This window comes from Lethenteron reissneri, chromosome 11 (genome assembly GCF_015708825.2).
Source record: "Lethenteron reissneri isolate LAM-NWPU_2019-01 chromosome 11, ASM1570882v1, whole genome shotgun sequence".
In the NCBI taxonomy this organism is placed as follows: Eukaryota; Metazoa; Chordata; class Hyperoartia; order Petromyzontiformes; family Petromyzontidae; genus Lethenteron; species Lethenteron reissneri.
This window is the reverse complement of record NC_083789.1, coordinates 5,395,614-5,414,509: the sequence shown is the minus strand read 5'-3', so window position 1 is coordinate 5,414,509 and position 18,896 is coordinate 5,395,614. Positions and strand designations below refer to the sequence as shown.

At 51.7% G+C, this 18,896-nt stretch overlaps 1 protein-coding gene across 1 annotated transcript; it reads right to left on the bottom strand.

Moving 5' to 3' along the window:
• Nucleotides 1-4,622: 4,622 nt before the first annotated feature.
• On the bottom strand, nucleotides 4,623-18,180 carry LOC133341323 (homeotic protein female sterile-like). The gene is made up of 5 exons (XM_061549856.1): nucleotides 18,116-18,180; nucleotides 16,689-16,713; nucleotides 15,881-16,245; nucleotides 12,314-13,987; nucleotides 4,623-10,459 (listed from the first exon to the last, which is right to left on the bottom strand). Exons 3-5 carry the CDS (start codon nucleotides 15,884-15,886, stop codon nucleotides 9,356-9,358), a joined length of 2,784 nt encoding a protein of 927 aa, XP_061405840.1. The 5' UTR covers nucleotides 15,887-16,245; nucleotides 16,689-16,713; nucleotides 18,116-18,180; the 3' UTR covers nucleotides 4,623-9,355.
• Nucleotides 18,181-18,896: the final 716 nt, after the last annotated feature.

The following is an 18,896-nucleotide window of genomic DNA, read 5'->3' as shown; positions in this document are numbered from 1 at the left end:
GGACAGAGACGGAGGGGAAACAATGGAACGCAATAAGAGTTGAGCGACATCAAGTTTAGAGCGTGGGAGAAAAAACGCATGATGTGCAGTGAGAGTGTGAGGCCTAGAGGCGATACAGAGAGACACACACAGAGACCCAGAGAGAGAGACACACACACATAGATAGTCATCGGGAGACACAGAGACAAGGGCAGTTACCCAGAGACATATAGAGAGACACAGAGCGACGAAGATCGATAGATTGATCCGCGGGGACACACATAGCAACACAGGGAGACACACAGTGACACATACAGCGATAGAGACACACAAACAGACATGGACAGTAGTGACACAGAGAGACATAGAGAGAGACACACAGAGGCGCACATTGCGACATGCATAGAGACAGAATAAGACAAAAAGGACACGCGCACAAGAGAGAAAGAGAGAGAGAGACTAACACAGACAGAGAGAAATGATGCCCAAAGCGATCAGCTGCAATCTCAGCGCGTCCAGCAAAGCTGCCAATAAAATCGATGGATCGGTCCCTGGCCTCTACGCGCGAGCAGGAGATCGGAAACACGAGGGGGGCCAGGGGAGAGCAGGGAGAGAGAGGGAAGGGGTAAGAAGGAGGAGAGCAGAGCGTGAAATCTTTTGTGAAATCTTTCATTTAAACAGGGGGGAGGGGGGCACATAAAGCAAAGCATTGAAAAACAAACGAAATGATGAACGAAGCAAAGTGCCGACTACACCGAGCATCTTCTTGTTTCCTCTGATCGTAAAAAAAAGAGAGGCAGGGGGCCGGGGGAGGTGGGGGCGGAGTTGGGGGGATGGGTTTGGGGGCTCGGAACCCGTGGAATGCGAGACACGGGGCGCTGTTGCAAACAGGTCAACCCCCACGTTACCATCGATTTATTAAATCATGTTATTTGCTCTCGTATATTCTCCCAATTACGCGGTGACGGTGCCATCGGTGTTCTGTCCGAGATGTTGACGACGTTGCCATTGGGGGGAATTGTCGCGACTAGCAAACACCACCCCGTGGCTCGCGACTGTAACTACACTCTATGATAATATTCTAGATTTGAAGCTTTCGTGACTGCAAGGATTCATATTCTTAGGTTTTTTCGGTAAAGTCACGTAGGTAAAAAATTAAAATTAATAAAAGTAAAATAAAAATAAAATAAAAATCACGACGTTTCGGAAGCAACACAAGCTTCCGTCTTCAGGTGGAATAGTCACAGCACGATAGTTGTATCAAGTGATAGCTGTATCAAGTGATATCAAGTGATACAGCTATCGTGCTGTGACTGTTCCACCTGAAGACGGAAGCTTGTGTTGCTTCCGAAACGTCGTGATTTTTATTTTATTTTTATTTTACTTTTATTAATTTAAATTTTTACCTACGTGACTTTACCGAAAAAACCTAAGTCTATGAGAATAGGGTTTCCCCCTTTTTTCTGGCAGCAAAACAGGTTACATTTCGATTTAAAGCTTTCGTGACTGTAGGGATTCATATTATTGGTTATTTCGGTAAAGTCACGTAGAAGGGAAATAATAAAATATTACAAATAAAAAATTATAAAAATTCTCACGACGTTTCGGCCACAACGCAAGCAGCCGTCCTCAGGCGAAGAACAGAGCTGTCGGAAAGACAGCGTCCTATTTTTTATTATTTTATTATTCCTCTTCTACGTGACTTTACCGAAAGAACCAAGAATAACAAAACAGGTGTTAAGATGTTAAAACACCAATCTGAACCCTTTTACAAGGAATCATGTCTACATTAACCACACTACTTGTGGTCAGAATACAAACGAAACACATACTCTGATAATATATGCATTGTCTTTGAAACTGATTGGTCCACAACACCTGTTTTGTTGCCAGAAAAAAATGGGAAAACCTATTTCATATTTTGGTACTGGCAAAGGAGGTCCCATGGTAATGTAATTACACTACGTAACACATTTTTTGTTCCGAGGTACTGTGTTATTTTTTTATTGCTTATGCCTAAAAAGTATAGAAAATGGCTATTATTCCCAACAAACTTTGCTTTTGTTTTCATCCGTAGGGGGGGGGGGGTACAGTGTTGCCCCCTTACGCGCGTGGGTTTTCTCTGTGTGCTCCGGTTTCCTCCCACTTGCATACACAATCATGCATTTGTTCAAAAAATATTCACAATATCGAGGGCTGCAGAGCTCCGGGCAATTATTGGTAACGTCGGTTCACCGCCTGGTTGCCTTCCAGCTCGTGTCTGTAGTTGCTGCTCAGCTATTGTGAGATAAAATTGGCACGAACGACGACGTCATATATAAAAAAAAAGCGAAACGTTATATTTTGTCGTTATCAGCCATGGCCAATCCACTGCTGGATGAAGGCACCGCGATGTCTCACGAGCCTGTGATATAATTACTATTATAATCTATTCGGAACCAGCACACGTACTGATTCCCTTAGACATCCATTCGGACGCGTTTCACCAGTCCTTGGCTGCCGCTCCGTCGTTGAACTCTGTTACACTCTGTTACACGGTGCAGAGATGTTAACTAACTAAGCCACGACCTCCTGTATACCTCGCCTGGTATACAGGAGGTGGTGGCTTCGATCCCGACCCCGACGCATGTATATTTGGAGTTCGCGTGTTCTCCCCGTGGTCGCGTGGATTTTCCCTCCGGTTTTGCCCTCCACTTTTATAAACACGCGTCTCGTATAATTTGGCTGCTGCTGTATCCCCACGTGTGATGATGTAAGCCAATAGGATGAGCTCTCGTGTGTGGCCAGGTCGCCTCTGAAAAAGAGCTCAGTGGGCTTTTACGTGGCCAAATAAAATAGTTTCGTTCATAGTTTTTGCCGCTGATGATGATAATGCACCTGACCCTGCTGAGAATGTTGATGATACTGACGCCGCTGATGTTCACGCTCCTAAAAATGATTATACTGCTGACGCTGCTGCTGCTGTTGATGCTGATAATGAACCTGGCCCTGCTGAGAATGTTGATGATACTGACGCCGCTGATGTTTACGCTATTTACAATGATTATACTGCTGACGCTGCTGATGATAATGCTGATAATGAACCTGGCCCTGCTGAGGATGTTGATGATACTGACGCTGCTGATGTTTAGGCTCCTGACAATAATTATACTGCTGACGCTGCTGCTGCTGCTGATGATAATGCTGATGATGTTGTTTGTGCTGCAATAGGGGATGCGGAGAGGGAGCGTCACGTGGTCCCGCTGCCATTAAGTCCCCGCCAGGCGAGGCGACGTGTGCGTCACTGGAGCCTGGAGACTCGATAGACATCCGTGGCAGTGGCAGCAGTGGCAAGGGCAGCGAAACTCATTGCTGTACTGTGCTTTATACTGCTCCCGTCCTCTTTGTTTCCCCGCCTTCACCAAACAGCACTGACCAGCGTGGCGAAGTATGGTCAAACAAACTCCGTAGCAGCGTGGGGAAGCCCTTATCCAGCAGTGGAATAACAAGCCTCGATTTGGGCTGGTGATGACGCCGATATTGTGAATTGCGATTTATATTTTCAACATTGTTATCATGGACAATGATCAGTCCACTGCTGGATGCAAGGCCTCTGCAATCCATTGCCATCTGTCACGTCGGTTCTGTATGTACGGCATGTTGAACTTCGTTCAGCACCGTACGTAGCCAACCCTGCTAATCGGAAGTGCAGGACAAAATAAAAATCATCAATAAGTTTGTTAATCTAGATGATGATTTGAAAGTGGATAGTTCCAGTGGCTTCCTAATATCGGAAGGAAGAGCGTTCCAGACGGCCGCAGATGCGCATCTGAAAGCGCGCGATGCGGTCACCACCGTCTTTGTTCGACGGCCAGTCAGAAGAGGCAACAATCCATCCAGCCTGCACCTGCACACGAGCTGGTTTCATCGCTCCATCTCCCGCGGTGGACGTCCTCTCTCTCGGGCGGGCTTCCCTCCTTTGGCTGCCACTCCGTCGTTCGTCTCGACCGCCCGCCATCATCATCAACGTGATGCTTCTGCTGCTACTAACTACGTGGATGAAATTGATAATGATTTTGATTATTTTTCTTGTACTTAAATGTATCATTCAGCGGCAATGCTACTCGCTGCTGATGCTACTGTTGCTGCTGCAGATGATGATGTCGTAAAAATGCATCATTCCGCACGCAACGATTAATCGATGAACTCGCAAACTCCAGTGACATTTCGATTTAAAGCTTCCGTGACTGCAGGGATTCATCTTCTTAGTTCTTTCGGTAAAGTCACGTAGAAGGGAAATAATAAAATAAAAATAAAAATAATAATATTGTTATTTTAAAAAATGTATACATTTTTTTTTTCTGATTTCCCTTCTAGGTGACTTTACCGAAAGAACCAATAAGATCCAGTGACATTCACATTTTCCGGTCAATTTATGGACGGAACTTCCGAGAATGTCTAGCGGCTTACGGGAGTCACGTGGGAAAAGTCGGCTCTGAGTGACGTCATAGCCCAATAATCCCAGACCACCTGCCGTGTGCGTTTTAGGCCCACAGGTGAGAGAGCCGCAGGTACAGAGATATGCCCTATTACGTAAGCACGCTTCATTTCACACGTAGGGCTTTCACAACCGAGATTACCATTTCACAATTTCGTTTATTCGGGTGTCAGATCGTTCCAATGTCAATTACTGCAATAACCCTCCACCACCCGGCACAGCCTAACGAATCAGTTGTCACGTTCGCAAATGTGCCGGTTGATTTAGTTTTTTGCTGTTGTAGCAAACCGGCTTTCGTTGTTATACGAGTGACATTTTAACGATCTGGTACAAAGTTGCAGACTGAACCGGGGGGGGGGGGGGGGGGGTAAATGAAGGTTATGAAAAAAATCTAAGAATACCGGTGTGGTAAGATGTCCAAATACCAAATGGACAACTGCCACGAGCATGATGTGTGGTCAATGCAGACTTGGCGCCTCGCGATAAAGGTGTCAGTTTGGTGTTTAAACATCTTCAACACGTCCCGTATTCTTGCCGGAAAGGGCAATAACGCATCTTCTCTTTTCATCATCTTGATATCGGGGTGGGGGGTGGGGGAGAGTCCCATGGATAAATCAGGGTTGCTGAGCCACATGACCATTGAACGCCAAACGGCCAGCAATCAACAGCACCTGGGTGAATAACGGAGACGTTTAGGGGCTCTACCGATTGGACAAACGTGGCAGCAGGGGCATGTCCATGAGTTCATAGCACACCTCGTAAAGAGCACCAAAAAGCCGTTTTAGTGATGATAAAATACACTTTCCATAATAGAGGTTTTTTTTGGGTTATATCGCGTAAATATAAATGTGTCGTTGAACCCGCCCACTACCCGACACAGCCAATTAGTGAGGTTAGTCACGTAAAACAAAGCATGCCAATTCGTTACCAGTACAGCACACCGGTGTGTTGGAGAGTAAACCCACAACATAAAAAATCCGAGTACGAAGTTTCGCCAGTAATTACAACCAGCATCATCAGGCGACGGCCAGATTTATGGAGAAATAAAACGCGCGTTTTCGGCTCGTGAATGCAGTGTGCGGCATGACTTAACCGGGCACGGTTTAACAAATTCCCCACGAGACCCACGTCTAACAAAAGTCTTCTCCACCTAAACTAACGTTTCAATAAACCTTTCTACTTAAACGCTGCACGCACCGGATGGTTTGGTATAAACACATCCCACATGGCGTGGAGAGCATTCGAATCAAGCATGCGCATCTCTATGCAACGTGGAAACCGCGTGAACGAAGACAAATATCCCCCGTATAGCCTGACCAGGCTGTTGGGGCGAGTGCTGTTAGCGAGCGGCACCTATGAAGGTCGGCACACGAACACACGTGCGTGCATAAACAAACGAATGAAATGTGACTTAAATAAATGATTTGGTGATGCTACTGCGTTGGCAGTGCCGTATAAGCACAATTCACAATACAAGAAAACTCAACCCATTCGTCAATAACACCGTGACCTTAAAGGGGAAAATATATAATAGGCCGAAAGGTCGCCTATTATATATTTTTTCCCCCTTTAAGGCCCCGGTGTTATTGACAAATGTGTTGAGTTTTTTTGTCTTAAATAGAGAGTCAGCAGTGCTCTTTACGTCAAGCCACGTGTAGTTCACCAATCATCCGGCTCGTACGACGCGTGACGACTTGGATTTGCATTTTGACGGTGAACAGTTGGTCGCTGTGGGGACACGCTTGTCTACACGCACGCGACTTCGATTTTAAATAGAATCCGCTCGCTGTAACATCACGTGGGAAGTGTTTACCAATCATCGGGTGCAATCAGCGCGTAATTACTTACTTAACGGAAATGGTCATTGTTGAGATCCACACTGTACGCTAACCCACACGGCTTCTTATTTGGTGATAGTACAGCGCTGGCAGTGTGATATGAAGAAGGACCACTGCACGAAACGTCACTTATTAAATATTGTGCTTTCTCTTTTAAGACGGCAGCGTTGTTGTTCGTTAATTGTGCCTGTGCACCTCTGCCAACGCAGAAACAGCGGCATAACCGAATAACGAGTTTAGTGGTTTCGTAAAATCGGAGCGAGGACGCGTTTACCAATCATCGGGCCCGTGCGGTGCGTACCGTGAACTCGTTCGTATTCGAAGTGAGAACACTGGGAGGGGGTGGCGAGTCGGATGGCCGTCGTGGTGCGTGGGGGGTGGGGGGGGTCACACGGGAGGCGAAGTTCGGAATGCGTCGCGCGCTCAGCGAACAGCGCGGATAGATAAAACAACGGAGGTTACCACCGCGACAAAAAATGCACTTGACGTCGTAAAAAATTAACCCGTAAAAACAAAGTTTTTCACTATAAATCCTTTATATGCGTGGCGGCTAGAGTCCTCTCGTCCTCTGGCTTGAGATGGCTGCCACCTATGGGTCAGATGATTGCCTGCCACCATTAAGCAATTGGTAATTAAATATAATTTATTTTTTCATAAAAAGTGTAACATTTTGGAAAAAAAATTTCACGAAAATAAATTGTCACGCACAACGAGTCTGTGTGCAAAATGTCAGCTCGATTGGATCACGGGAAGTGGGTTAAAAAACGACCAAAAGATTTGCACGGTCGTAAGCAAGCACGCAAGCACGCAAGCAAGCAAGCACGCAAGCAAGCAAGCATGCGAACTTAATATAAAGGATTTAAAAAGAGACTCGCCGTCTAAATTAATTCCGAAACGTCGTTGCCGACTTACTGCCAATGCAATTGCGATCGGCGACCGCGGGCTGCGTGGTCCAGAGTGAAAGGGGCCGCCCAAAGGCTGCTGGGGCAGGCCCCCGTGGCTCCTTCCCGTTGTGGAGGTGGAGGGGGTGGGGGGGGGCTCTTTTAAAGCGAGGCGGCCCCGGGCTCTAAATTGGGGCCTTTGGCACCTATCCCCGCAAACCACTTTGGGGGTCTCCCCGTCGCATGGAGTTCGTCGACAGTCGCGCTCAACGTACGCTACAGCCTACGATATGTAAGAGAGGTGGTGGTGTTTTTTGGGTTAGATCACGACAACCAGAACTGCGGCTGTTGCCTGACGAGGTCACTTGTAATTACCAACGAAACGTCACAATTCTTGAATTGTAAATGTTTCAGGTTTACTCTCCAACACTCAAACGGTGTGCCGAACTAGTAACTAATTGGCACGTTCTGTTTTCGTTGAAAAACTTTGCTAATTAGCTGTGTCGGGTGTTGGGCGGGTTTAACGACACGTTTATATTCTGCGCGATTTAACCCCAAAAAATACCCTGTATTATGGATAATATTGGGTCGCGAAAACCTACGACGTATTAAAGCCAACCATACGTAACATGCAGACAGCTATTAGCTCAGTTCCTTGAGGTGACCAGTTCAATTCCTGGCCGATGTCCACTCGTCATTGTCATCGTAATCATCATCATCATTATCACTCAGGTCAAGTGGCCTTAAATATGGAGTGTGCAGGCGGTGCAGCTGCACTGAGGCCGAAGGGGACTCCAGGTAGCATCGTGTTCGGAAGAGGCGGGGAAAATTGGACAGTGGCGAGTCCCATCACAATTTATTTCACCAGGGCCCATGCTCACCACGCGACACCACTGAAACCGAAGGTCGGAAAAATGTGCTGCACTGCACTGCTCGGTCCAAGGAAGTTAGACTGCAGTCCATTTAGCGTGAGCTGTGTGCGTGTTTAGACTGGTCCAGGCGTGGTTGCTGGCCACCCACCCCATCGCGTGCCGTGCCGGCCTTCATAGGTGCTCGCTTACAGCACTTGCCCCTTTGCTATACGGGGGATCTGAGTTGTGTGTGTGCGTGTTTAGACTGGTCCAGGCGTGGTTGCAGGCCACACACCCCTCGTGTGCCGTGCCGGCCTTCATAAGTGCTCGCTTATAGCACTTGCCCCTATGCTATACGGGGGATCTGAGTTGTGTGTGCGTGTTTAGACTGGTCCAGGCGTGGTTGCTGGCCACCCACCCTGTCGCATGCCGTGTCGGCCTTCATATGTGCTCGCCTACAGCACTTGCCCCTATGCTATACGAGGGATCTTTGTCTTTGTTCAATTTCCATCAATGGCCAGTAACGTAGACGCGTGTACATTTTGAGTTGGGTAAGCCGTGTGGCTCTGTAAGTGGGATGCATTCACTCAAATCTCGGTGGATGGTCGAATCAGTCAAATGATCGTCCATCATCATCTCAGGTAGATAAAAGAAGTACCAATTTGTGTAAAGTCAGCCAGTGCGGTCATCCTATGCCTCCTGCCATGGCGATGTGGATGTTGCCACAATTGGATCAGAGTTGGCAACAGAATGTTGATGGCGAATGTTTGAATCACGCATTGTTAGTGAGCGTTCCTCCTTTTTGGTCTCATGCTGGAGAATGCTCTATCCCCACCAATGAGCGATATGGCAAACCGACGAAAGAAGGTGATTTTCCGTTGTGCCGTCAAGGTATGAATCTCCTCAGATCTTAAGCTAAGCGGGGTTCAGCCTGGTTAGTACTCGGATGGGAGACTGCATGGGTGGGTGCTTCCTGGGGCTGCGGAGTGACACAAGGAGATGGTAGCACAGCGATGGATGATTGAATCTATCCGTGCAGAGCCATCACTGTTTCCCATGATGTATGTGTGGTGGGCTTTCTCTGCTATACTCCTGCCACGATGCCAAACACTCGTGGAAATCGGCCAAACATTCCAACCCTGCAGGAGCCTCCTGAAAACGAGTCTTGAGACTTGGCGAGACTCAGCGAGGCTCTGCCAGGTAAATGTAGGGGCAATGTTACGACTGACACGTTATGGGAGAGAGAGGCTCTCATCCAGCAGTGGGTTGACAACAAAGGGGCTATAAATCACCATTGTGAGTTCTTATCGCAAACATTGCCCCAACGCTTCAAACAGAAGGTACGGGGATCTGCCCCGCTTCTCCGGCCAACCCTTCCGCCACAAAGTCCGACAGCTTCGCCACGTTCTGCTGCTGATTTTGCTGTTGCTGCTGCTCTTGATACTGCTGGTACCGATGCCGCTGCTGCTCCTGCTGCTGACGTTGCGAATTGGCTGAAAATGTGGACAGCGCCCCGAGTCGGGAACGCGTCCGGCTGGAACGGAAGAGGCTGCCTCCGTTGCAGTCGTCGTCGTCGTCTTCGTCGTCGTCTCTGTAGGGGAGGTGGACGAAGCCGCCGTCGCTGCTGGCCTCCTGCTGCGAGGGGCTGCTGCTGCCGCCGCCGCTGCCGCCGTAGGGCTCGACGCGCGTGTTTAGCGAGCTGCTGGTGACGCCGCCGGTGCCACTGCCGCCGCTGCGGTGCACGTACGGGTGGCAGCCGGACACGAGCACGCCGCACGGGCCCGGCTCCGCCGTCGCCGTGTCCGTGTCCGTGGCGCGGCCGCCGCCCCGTCCGCCGCCCATGACGACGTCGTTGCTGGGAAACGTCCTCTCTCCCCTGCAGGAGGAGCTGGGGCCGCACGCCTGGTCCACCAGCTGGCGGCGCGGAGCCCTCGGCGAGAGGATGTACGCCGAGTTGGTGTCACGGTGCGATGACCTCCGCACGCCGATTCTGCCGCCTCCGCCGGCGCCGCCGCGGCCACGGCCACCGCCGCCGACCGCGACTCCAACGGCGTGGCCTTGCAGCCGGGCCTTGGGGCGGCAGCAGCAGCAGAGGCAGCCGAGGGCCACGACGAGACGCAGGCAGCAGGACACCCTCCTGCGCAGGCCGGGCCCACTGCGCGAGTACAGGAAGGGGTTGAGCGCCGACTTGAAGAGGGCGAGGGCTGCGCTGCACAGCTCGAGGCGGCGGCGCCGCGAGCTCTGCGGCACGGCCGCCTCCTCCTCCCCGAGCGCGAGCGTCGCGCTCAGCGGGGCGCAGCAAACCAGCGCTGAGATGACGATGAGCACGCACGTGACGAGGGCGCGCGAGTCCTTGGAGGAGGAGAGGTTGAGGTGCGCGGTGGCGGCGGCGGCGGCGGCGGGGGGCCTGGCGTGGCGAGCGTGGGTCGCGACCTGGAGCCGAATGAAGGCGCAAGTTGAAAAGGGAGCGGGCACATCCGGCATTCGCCTCGCCACCCAAGCACTCACATTCACGCAAAATGTGAGTTGCTTGCGAGCACCCCAAGCTGCGTTGTTTCTTTTCACGTTTACCGATTTTATCATCATCATCATCCATGGTTACCGGAGTGGAAAATGGGAGCCTTCACGCTGCCCACTCTGATCAGTGAGAAATTGCGACGAATGCCGTCGTCGATCCGGCGACCGATGCGTCGAAACGAGTTGCGCTGTGGTGAGCAGCAGCTCGAGTGTGAGCGTTAGAAAATGCTCACATTGTAAAATGCTCGCTCACCAGGTGAGAGAGAGCCCGCAACTGAGATTAACCACATGCTCTCAGGTAAAGATCGGCTGGCAGGCGACCAGCACCAGTTTGAGAAGCTACCGGTGAAGGGTGGGAGGGGTGCATTATGGGTTTGGCAGCAGGGCCACTGAGCCGAACTCCCTCCCTCCCCACCACTCCCCACCACCATCCTCCTGCCCCGCATTTCCCAGTGAGATTACCTTTAAAAACACATTCTGTGTCCTAGGAGTTGTAGCCGAGGGGACCGATGATAATAATAATTTACGTTTGAAAGGCATATTTCATCCGTAAATCCAAATGATGATGACGACGGTTGCTGAGTTTAACTCACGAGAGATGCGCGTTCCAATCCCCGGTTTGTCTATAGCCGGCTCTCGCTCACTCTTTCTCGCTTTAGCCGATCCTCTTTGGCTAAGGCGTCTCTCTCCATTGTCCCAATAGACCATCATTCTCCCAATAGACCACCATTGTCCCAATAGACCATCATTGTCCCAATAGACTAGAATTGTCCCAATAGACCAGCATTATCCCAATAGATCAGCATTGTCCCAATAGACCATCATTGTCCCAATAGACCAGCATTGACCCAATAGACCACCATTGTCCCAATAGACCAGCATTGTCCCAATAGACCACCATTGTCCCAATAGACCAGCATTGTCCCACTAGACCGGCATTGTCCCAATAGACTAGAATTGTCCCAATAGACCAGCATTATCCCAATAGACCATCATTGTCCCACTAGACCGGCATTGTCCCAATAGACCGGCATTGTCCCAATAGGCCGGCATTGTCCCAGTAGGCCGGCATTGTCTCAATAAACCAGCATTGTCCCAATAGACCATCATTGTCCCAATAGACCATCATTGTCCCAATAGACCAGCATTGTCTCAATAGACCATCATTGTCCCAATAGGCTATCATTGTCCCAATAGACCGGCATTGTCTCAATAGACCATCATTGTCCCAATATACCATCATTGTCCCAATAGACCAGCATTGTCCCAATAGACCATCATTGTCCCAATAGGCCATCATTGTCCCAATAGACCATCATTGTCCCAAAAGACCAGCATTGTCCCAATAGACCATCATTCTCCCAATAGACCAGCTTTGTCTTAATAGACCATCATTGTCCCAATAGACCATTATTGTCCCAATAGACCAGCACTGTCCCAATAGACCATCATTGACCCTATAGACCATCATTGTCCCAATAGACCAGCATTGTCCCAATAGACCATCATTCTCCCAATAGACCAGCATTGTCTTAATAGACCATCATTTTCCCAATAGGCCATCATTGTCCCAATAGACCAGCATTGTCTCAATAGACCATCATTGTCCCAATAGACCATCATTGTCCCAATAGACCAGCATTGTCTCAATAGACCATCATTGTCCCAATAGGCTATCATTGTCCCAATAGACCGGCATTGTCTCAATAAACCAGCATTGTCCCAATAGGCCAGCATTGCCCCCCAGCTGATGGTGCTGCAGCACTTCACCTGGTTGTTGCTTATGACAAGAGCGTGGGCCTGTGGCTGATGCTGAGAGTGCTGCTGCAGATGTTGAGGCTCCTGCTGCTGATGATGACTCTGTTGCTGCTGCTGCTGATGTTGAGACTGATGCTCCGACCGCTGCTGCTGTTGATTCCGCTGCTGGTGCCGTTGGGACTGCTGCTGCTGATTTTGAGACTGATGCTCCGACCGCTGTGGCTGCTGCTGTTGATTCTGATGCTGGTGCTGTTGGGACTGCTGCTGCTGCTGCTCCTGTTGAGATTGCTGCTGCTGCTCAGACTGATGACGTTGAATCACTTGCTGACGGTGGTCATTCTGAAGCTCCTGCTGGTGTTCAAGTTGAGACTGCTGCTGCTGGTGAATCTGAAGCTGCTGCTGCTGGTGGTGACCAGATGGCGCCAGCCCCCGTGGCTGCACGCGTTGCCTGGGCACGTCCACCGTGATGATGGCGCATCGTCGAATCTTGGCCTTGCGCCGCAGCGCGTGCGCAATGAGGCTGTAGGACGCGACCACCAGCGCCAGACAGCCCCCGAACCCCACCGCGTACACCTGCGGCGCCACCTGCGTCCACGCGGCCGACACCGACGCCGTCTCCGCCGCCATCCAGTAGTGGCCCGGGATCGGTTTCGGGGTCGCGACAGGGGCAGCCGGGGTCGCGGTCGGGTCGACGGTCGGCGTCGAGGCGGCCGCCAACGAGGAGGAGGCGCACAGGCGGACGCGCACGGCCGGTGAGCCGGCCAGGGTGGAGAGCGCGGCCACCGTCAGCGCCAGCGTCCACAGGCCCAGCGAGAGGCAGAGGGCGGTGGGGAGGGACGTCGAGGAGCGGCCCGGCTGGAGGCGGCCCAGCACCAGCCGCAGCCTCTGCACGGCGATGATGGCCACCGTCTGCAGGCTGAGCAGGGGGAGCGCCGAGCCCGCGACCGCGAAGGCCAAGCAAAGGGCCGCGGGGCCCTGGACGGCCGCGCCTGCGGCGGCGGTGGCGGCGGCGATGGTGGTCGCCACGGCGGCGGCGGCGACGGCGGCGGCGTCTTTGTTGTTCACGTTCACAATGATGTTGATGTCCTCGTCGTCGCTGCTCTTGTCACGACCGCCGCTGCTGTTGCCGCCGCTGTGGAGGCCGCTGCCGTTGCTGCCACCGCCACTGCCGTCGCCGTGGTTGTAGTTGTTGTAGCCGTTTGTTGTGGTGGTGGCCGCGGTGGCGGCGGTGGCCGTGGCGACGGAGGAGGATTCGTGCTCCTGCAGGAAAAGCACGAAAGCGAAGGTGGGCGCCAGCGCGCACGACACGAGCAGGTCGCAGAGCGCCAGGTTCACCAGCATCAGGTCCAGGCTAGAGCGTGCCTTGCGCAAGGCCGGGTCCAGGAAGGAAGCCAGCACAGCCACGTTGCCGTAGGTGCCCGCGCAGAACAGCAGCGCCAGCAGCACGGAGCACACGCACAGTGTGGCCAGGCACTCCACCTCGACGGCTGTCAGTGGCTCGGCCACGGACGGCCTGGAGCCGGCAGTGGCAGGTGGTGGTGTTGGCACGCATGGTGCTACTGCTGGTGGTGGTGTTGGACCAGGCCGTGGTGGTGGTGCTGTCTTCGTCCATTTATGTAGAGGGGAAGATGGGCCTTGGTGTCGAGTGAAAGGTGGTTGGCGGTGGTGCTGGTAAAACGACGGAGCCTGAGTGGAAATCATAACAATAACATTGGGTAAATATTCCGCCATGAAATGAACTAACTACTACGAGTTCAGCAATTTTTGTTTTACCAGGTAAGGCCCACTGAGCTCTATAACTCTTTTTCAGAAGTGACCTGGCTATCACAAATTGTAGCTCAAAGAAGTGGCTTATCGCATGGAAATTTACAGCCGCCAAATACTCCATTGTATGTTGATTCTGAAAAACCGGAGCAACCGGAGAAAAATCCACACGACCACCATGGCGAGAACAAAAAAATTCCTAACATACAGGCGTCAGGGTCGGGATCGAACCCATGACCTCCTGTATACCAGGTGAGGCAAATAACATCTTGCCACCAAGAACCGTCTTCCTCAAGCCACTGCTAGCGGAAGGGCTTCCGATCGACTACCTGTGGTTGTAGACATTTAGAAATGTGCAGCATTGCTTCAACTCCCGCGCCGGGAGACCGAACAGGGTTACCTCTGGATTTAAAGTCCAGTGTTACTGACCATTACACCAAGACAGCATCCCCATTAAAATGATCATGATAATAACAATAGTATTGTTTTTTGTAAAGCGCGGAAATACTAAAAAAAACACGGTAAGATGAATCACCTGCCCACTTACACCTACACCCAATGATGATTCAATAAATTATCACAATCCAGGGGTCGCCTTTCGATTAAATAAATAATCGATTTTGGGGGGGGGGGGGGGTGAGGGACTCGAATTTGCCAGCCTACTGCTTTGTCTTACTGTGTAACGTATCGGGCACTGGTGTGTGAGCCGCGCCCGGGAATCGAACTTAGGTAGTCGGGTTCATAGCACAGTGCGTGAACCCACCTTTGTTAAGTAAATGCACGGGTGTGTACGATGCTAGTGGAGATTGCGAAGCGGTTGTAAAGATTTGACTACAATAGAGGTGGTGTGAATTCCGGGAAAGGATAGCGAAATTATGTTAATTATCATCATCACCAACATCGAAATCAAAATCATCATCAGCACTCAGTCATTGGTTATACACTGCCAGGAGGCCTCCCCACGGCTTTGCTATTAATCAACGAAATCATCACTATAATAATCTTCAAGAACACCATCAGCAACAGCAGCGGCCACTGCCTCTCCACTGCTAGGTGAATACCTTCACAGGCCGTTGCCACCCCCCCTCCAATACAGGACCCGTTCAGATATGTATCGCCACTGATGTTAGCCGTGCCAAGGAATCGAACTCGTAGTCACCGGGTTCGTAGTGCAATGCGTTAACCACTGCACCACCGCTCCCCACTTTTGTTCTGTTCGCGAGCACACACGAAGCCCGGCAGGTCACACGACGGGGTGAGTGGCGAACGCTACCCCCGGCCGCCTTTGTCTCCCCACTTCTGATGTTTACACACCACATAATATAAGCTCGAGCGGACCTCAGTCGTTAGCGGTTATCGAACTCGGGCCGACGGGTTCGTAGTGCAGTGCCCTAACCACTACACTACCGCTCCCCGTACATATCGGGACACGTACCCACCCACGTACACACACGTATCCGCGCAAAGAGGCATGGGGCGATACACGCTGGAACAGCATTGACAGCACATGGATTAGAGGACATACGCCGGGCTAAAGACATCATTCGGACTGTCGCTAGAAGGGATGGTGGGTGGCTTGATGGTCAAGAACGATGACGGAGGAGCAGCCAATGGCTGGAACGCGACGGAGAGGATGTCCGCCGAAGCGAGGATGGAGCCAGCAAAGCGACGCGTCATGCCGACGCTGGGTGCATTTCTACATCGCGGGGGAGATGGTGGCGGCTTGGGAGAGGGGGGGGGGGTCTACATCCAGCAGTGGATCGACCGTGGCTGATGATAAAGACGACGACGACACAGACACACAGAAGCACGTACACGCATACGTACGGCGGCCGTTCCCTCCGATCGTGCTACTCATTCCCCCAGGGTCGATCGGTTTGTTGGAGAGCCGAGAGCCGAAAGGCTGCGAGCTGCTGGGATGCCAGGGACTGGAAGCTGGCACCCACGAGCAAGGCGAGTTGACAGCGTGGCCCTGCGAGCTGGGAGACGGAGCTGAGATCTGGACGGGGGCGATGGGGAGACCCTGGCCCCAGCCGCTGGACGTATCCTCCGCGCTGCGTTTGCCGTCTCCGCATCCGCTCCCGGTGTCTTCTTCATCCGTGCGTCGCGACGTCTCCCTCCGGATGCGCGTGCATTGACGCCATAGTGATGTATGCGCGTGCGTGCGCGCGCGCACGCGTCTGTGTAGGGGGGGGGGGTGTGTGAGTGTGTGTGTGAGTGTGTGTGAGTGTGTGTGAGTGTGTGTGTGAGTGTCTGCGCGTGCGTGTAGGTGTTTGTAAGGTCGACTCAGCCTCAAATGAGTACCTGGCTCGGTGCGTAAAAACATCGCCACTAGGGAGACAAAGGCGGCTGGGCGTGGTGCTGGCCACCCACCCTCTCGTGTGCCGTTCTGGCCTTCATAGGTGCTCGCTAACAGCACTTGCTCCAACAGTCTGTTCAGGCTATACGGGGGAGTTTTGTCTTTGTGTGTGTTTGTGGGGGAGCGGTAGCGCAGCGGTTAGTGCTACGATGCGCTACGAACCCGGCAAACCCGAGTTTGATTCCGGCTCACGGCCAACACCGGTGACGATTATCTGAACCTGTCCATGGCCTCCCCTAGGTCGACTCAGCCTCAAATGAGTACCTGGTGCGGGGTGTAAACATCGCCACTGGGGAGACAAAGGCGACCGGGCGTGGTGTTGGCCACCCACCCCCTCGTGTGCCGTGCCGGCCTTCATAGGTGCTACTCGCTAAGTGCTCTTGCCGCAACATCTTACAGAGGCTACGTGGGGGATCACCTCCTGTCTTCCCTATCACGATAACAACAACAATATTTACAAAATAATGATCACAACATCTCGTATAAAAATCATTGCCATCCTTAAACCGCTCTACCATACTCTCTGACTCACACCTCCTGAGCACTCCTTCAAAACTCTCTCCATCACCACCGCAACTATCACCATCGTACCACACAATCACTAACATCACCACCATCATCATCACCTTCACACCCACCATCACACCATCATTACCATCACATCCATCACCACCATCACTACCACACCATCATAGAAGACAAAGATGTCTTCTATAGCCTACAGAGGCTGTTGGGGCAACTGCTATGAGCGAGCACCTATGAAGGCCGGTACGGTACACGAGGGGGTGGGTGGCCAACACCACGCCCGGCCGCCTTTGTCTCCCCAGTGGCGATGTTTACACACCGCACCAGGTGTTCATTTGAAGCTGAGTCGACCTAGGGGTGGTCCAAGACCGGTTCAGATAATCGTCACAGCATCACCACCACCATCACACCCGTTACCACCACCATCTCACCAATCCACCACCACCATTACCATAACACAATCACGACCATCACCATCATCACCATCACCACAACCATCACTACCGTTACCACCACCATTACCATCACACCATCACCATTACCATCATCACCATCACCGCCACCATCATCACCATCACGACAACCATCACACTCGTTACCACCACCATTACACACATCCACCACCATCATTATCATCACACCATCGTCACCATGACCATCACATCCGTTACCATCACCATTACCATCACAACCACCATCACACCATCATCACCACAACCATCACACCCGTTACCACCACCAGCTCACCAATCCACCACCACCATTACCATAACACAATCACGACCATCACCGCCACCATCATCACCATCACCACAAACATCACACCCGTTACCATCACCATTACACCCATCCACCACCACTATTACCATCACACCATCACCATTATCACCAACACCATTCCCACCATCACACCATCATCACCACAACCATCAGACCCGTTACCACCACCATTACACCCATCCATCACCACCATCACCACCATCACCGCCACCATCCTCACCATCACCACCATCACACCATCTTCACCATGACCATCACACCCGTTATCACCACCATTACATCCATCCACCACCATCCTCACCATACCACCATCACCACCATCCTCACCATCACCATCATCACCACGACCATCAACACCCGTTAGCACCACCATTACATCCATCCACCATCACCACCATCACCACCATCCTCACCATCACCATCACCACCATCACCACCATCACTGCCACCATCCGCACCACCATCATCACCATGACCATCACACGCATTAGCACCACCATTACATCCATCCACCACCACCATTACCATCACCATCACCACCACCATCCTCACCATCACCATCCTCACCACCATCATCACCATGACCATCAACACTCGTTACCACCACCATTACACCCATCCACCACCATCCTCACCATCACCATCACCACCACCATCCTCACCATCACCATCCTCACCATAACCACCATCACCACCATCACACCCATTAGCACCAACACCACCCCTCCACGCGCACAACCTCACCCTGGCCGTTGCCAAGGCGACCGTTGCCATGGACACGCGGGTTGCGTCACCCATCAGAGAGCACCGGTGGTGATGAGATTGTGGGAAGAATGCACGCTATTTCGTAATGGCAATTATATCATTGTAAATAATAACGCGCATTATTTTATGCGACGGAAACATAAATCCTGTGATTATCACTTTAGTGTGGTGGGGAAAAGGCTGGGCCGAGTATTTATCTGCGATCTTTGCGATGATTGGTGAGAAGCGGTGTGCGGACTGGGGATGCTTTCATCCAGCAGTGGATTGGCCATGGCTGTTGATGATATTCCTGTCGCACCAACCGGTTGTGTATACTCTTTGATTTCTTTCGTTAAGGTCACGTCGGTAAAAAATAATAAATCAAGCAATTAAATTGTTGTTTTCGTTTTTTTATTTTAAAAT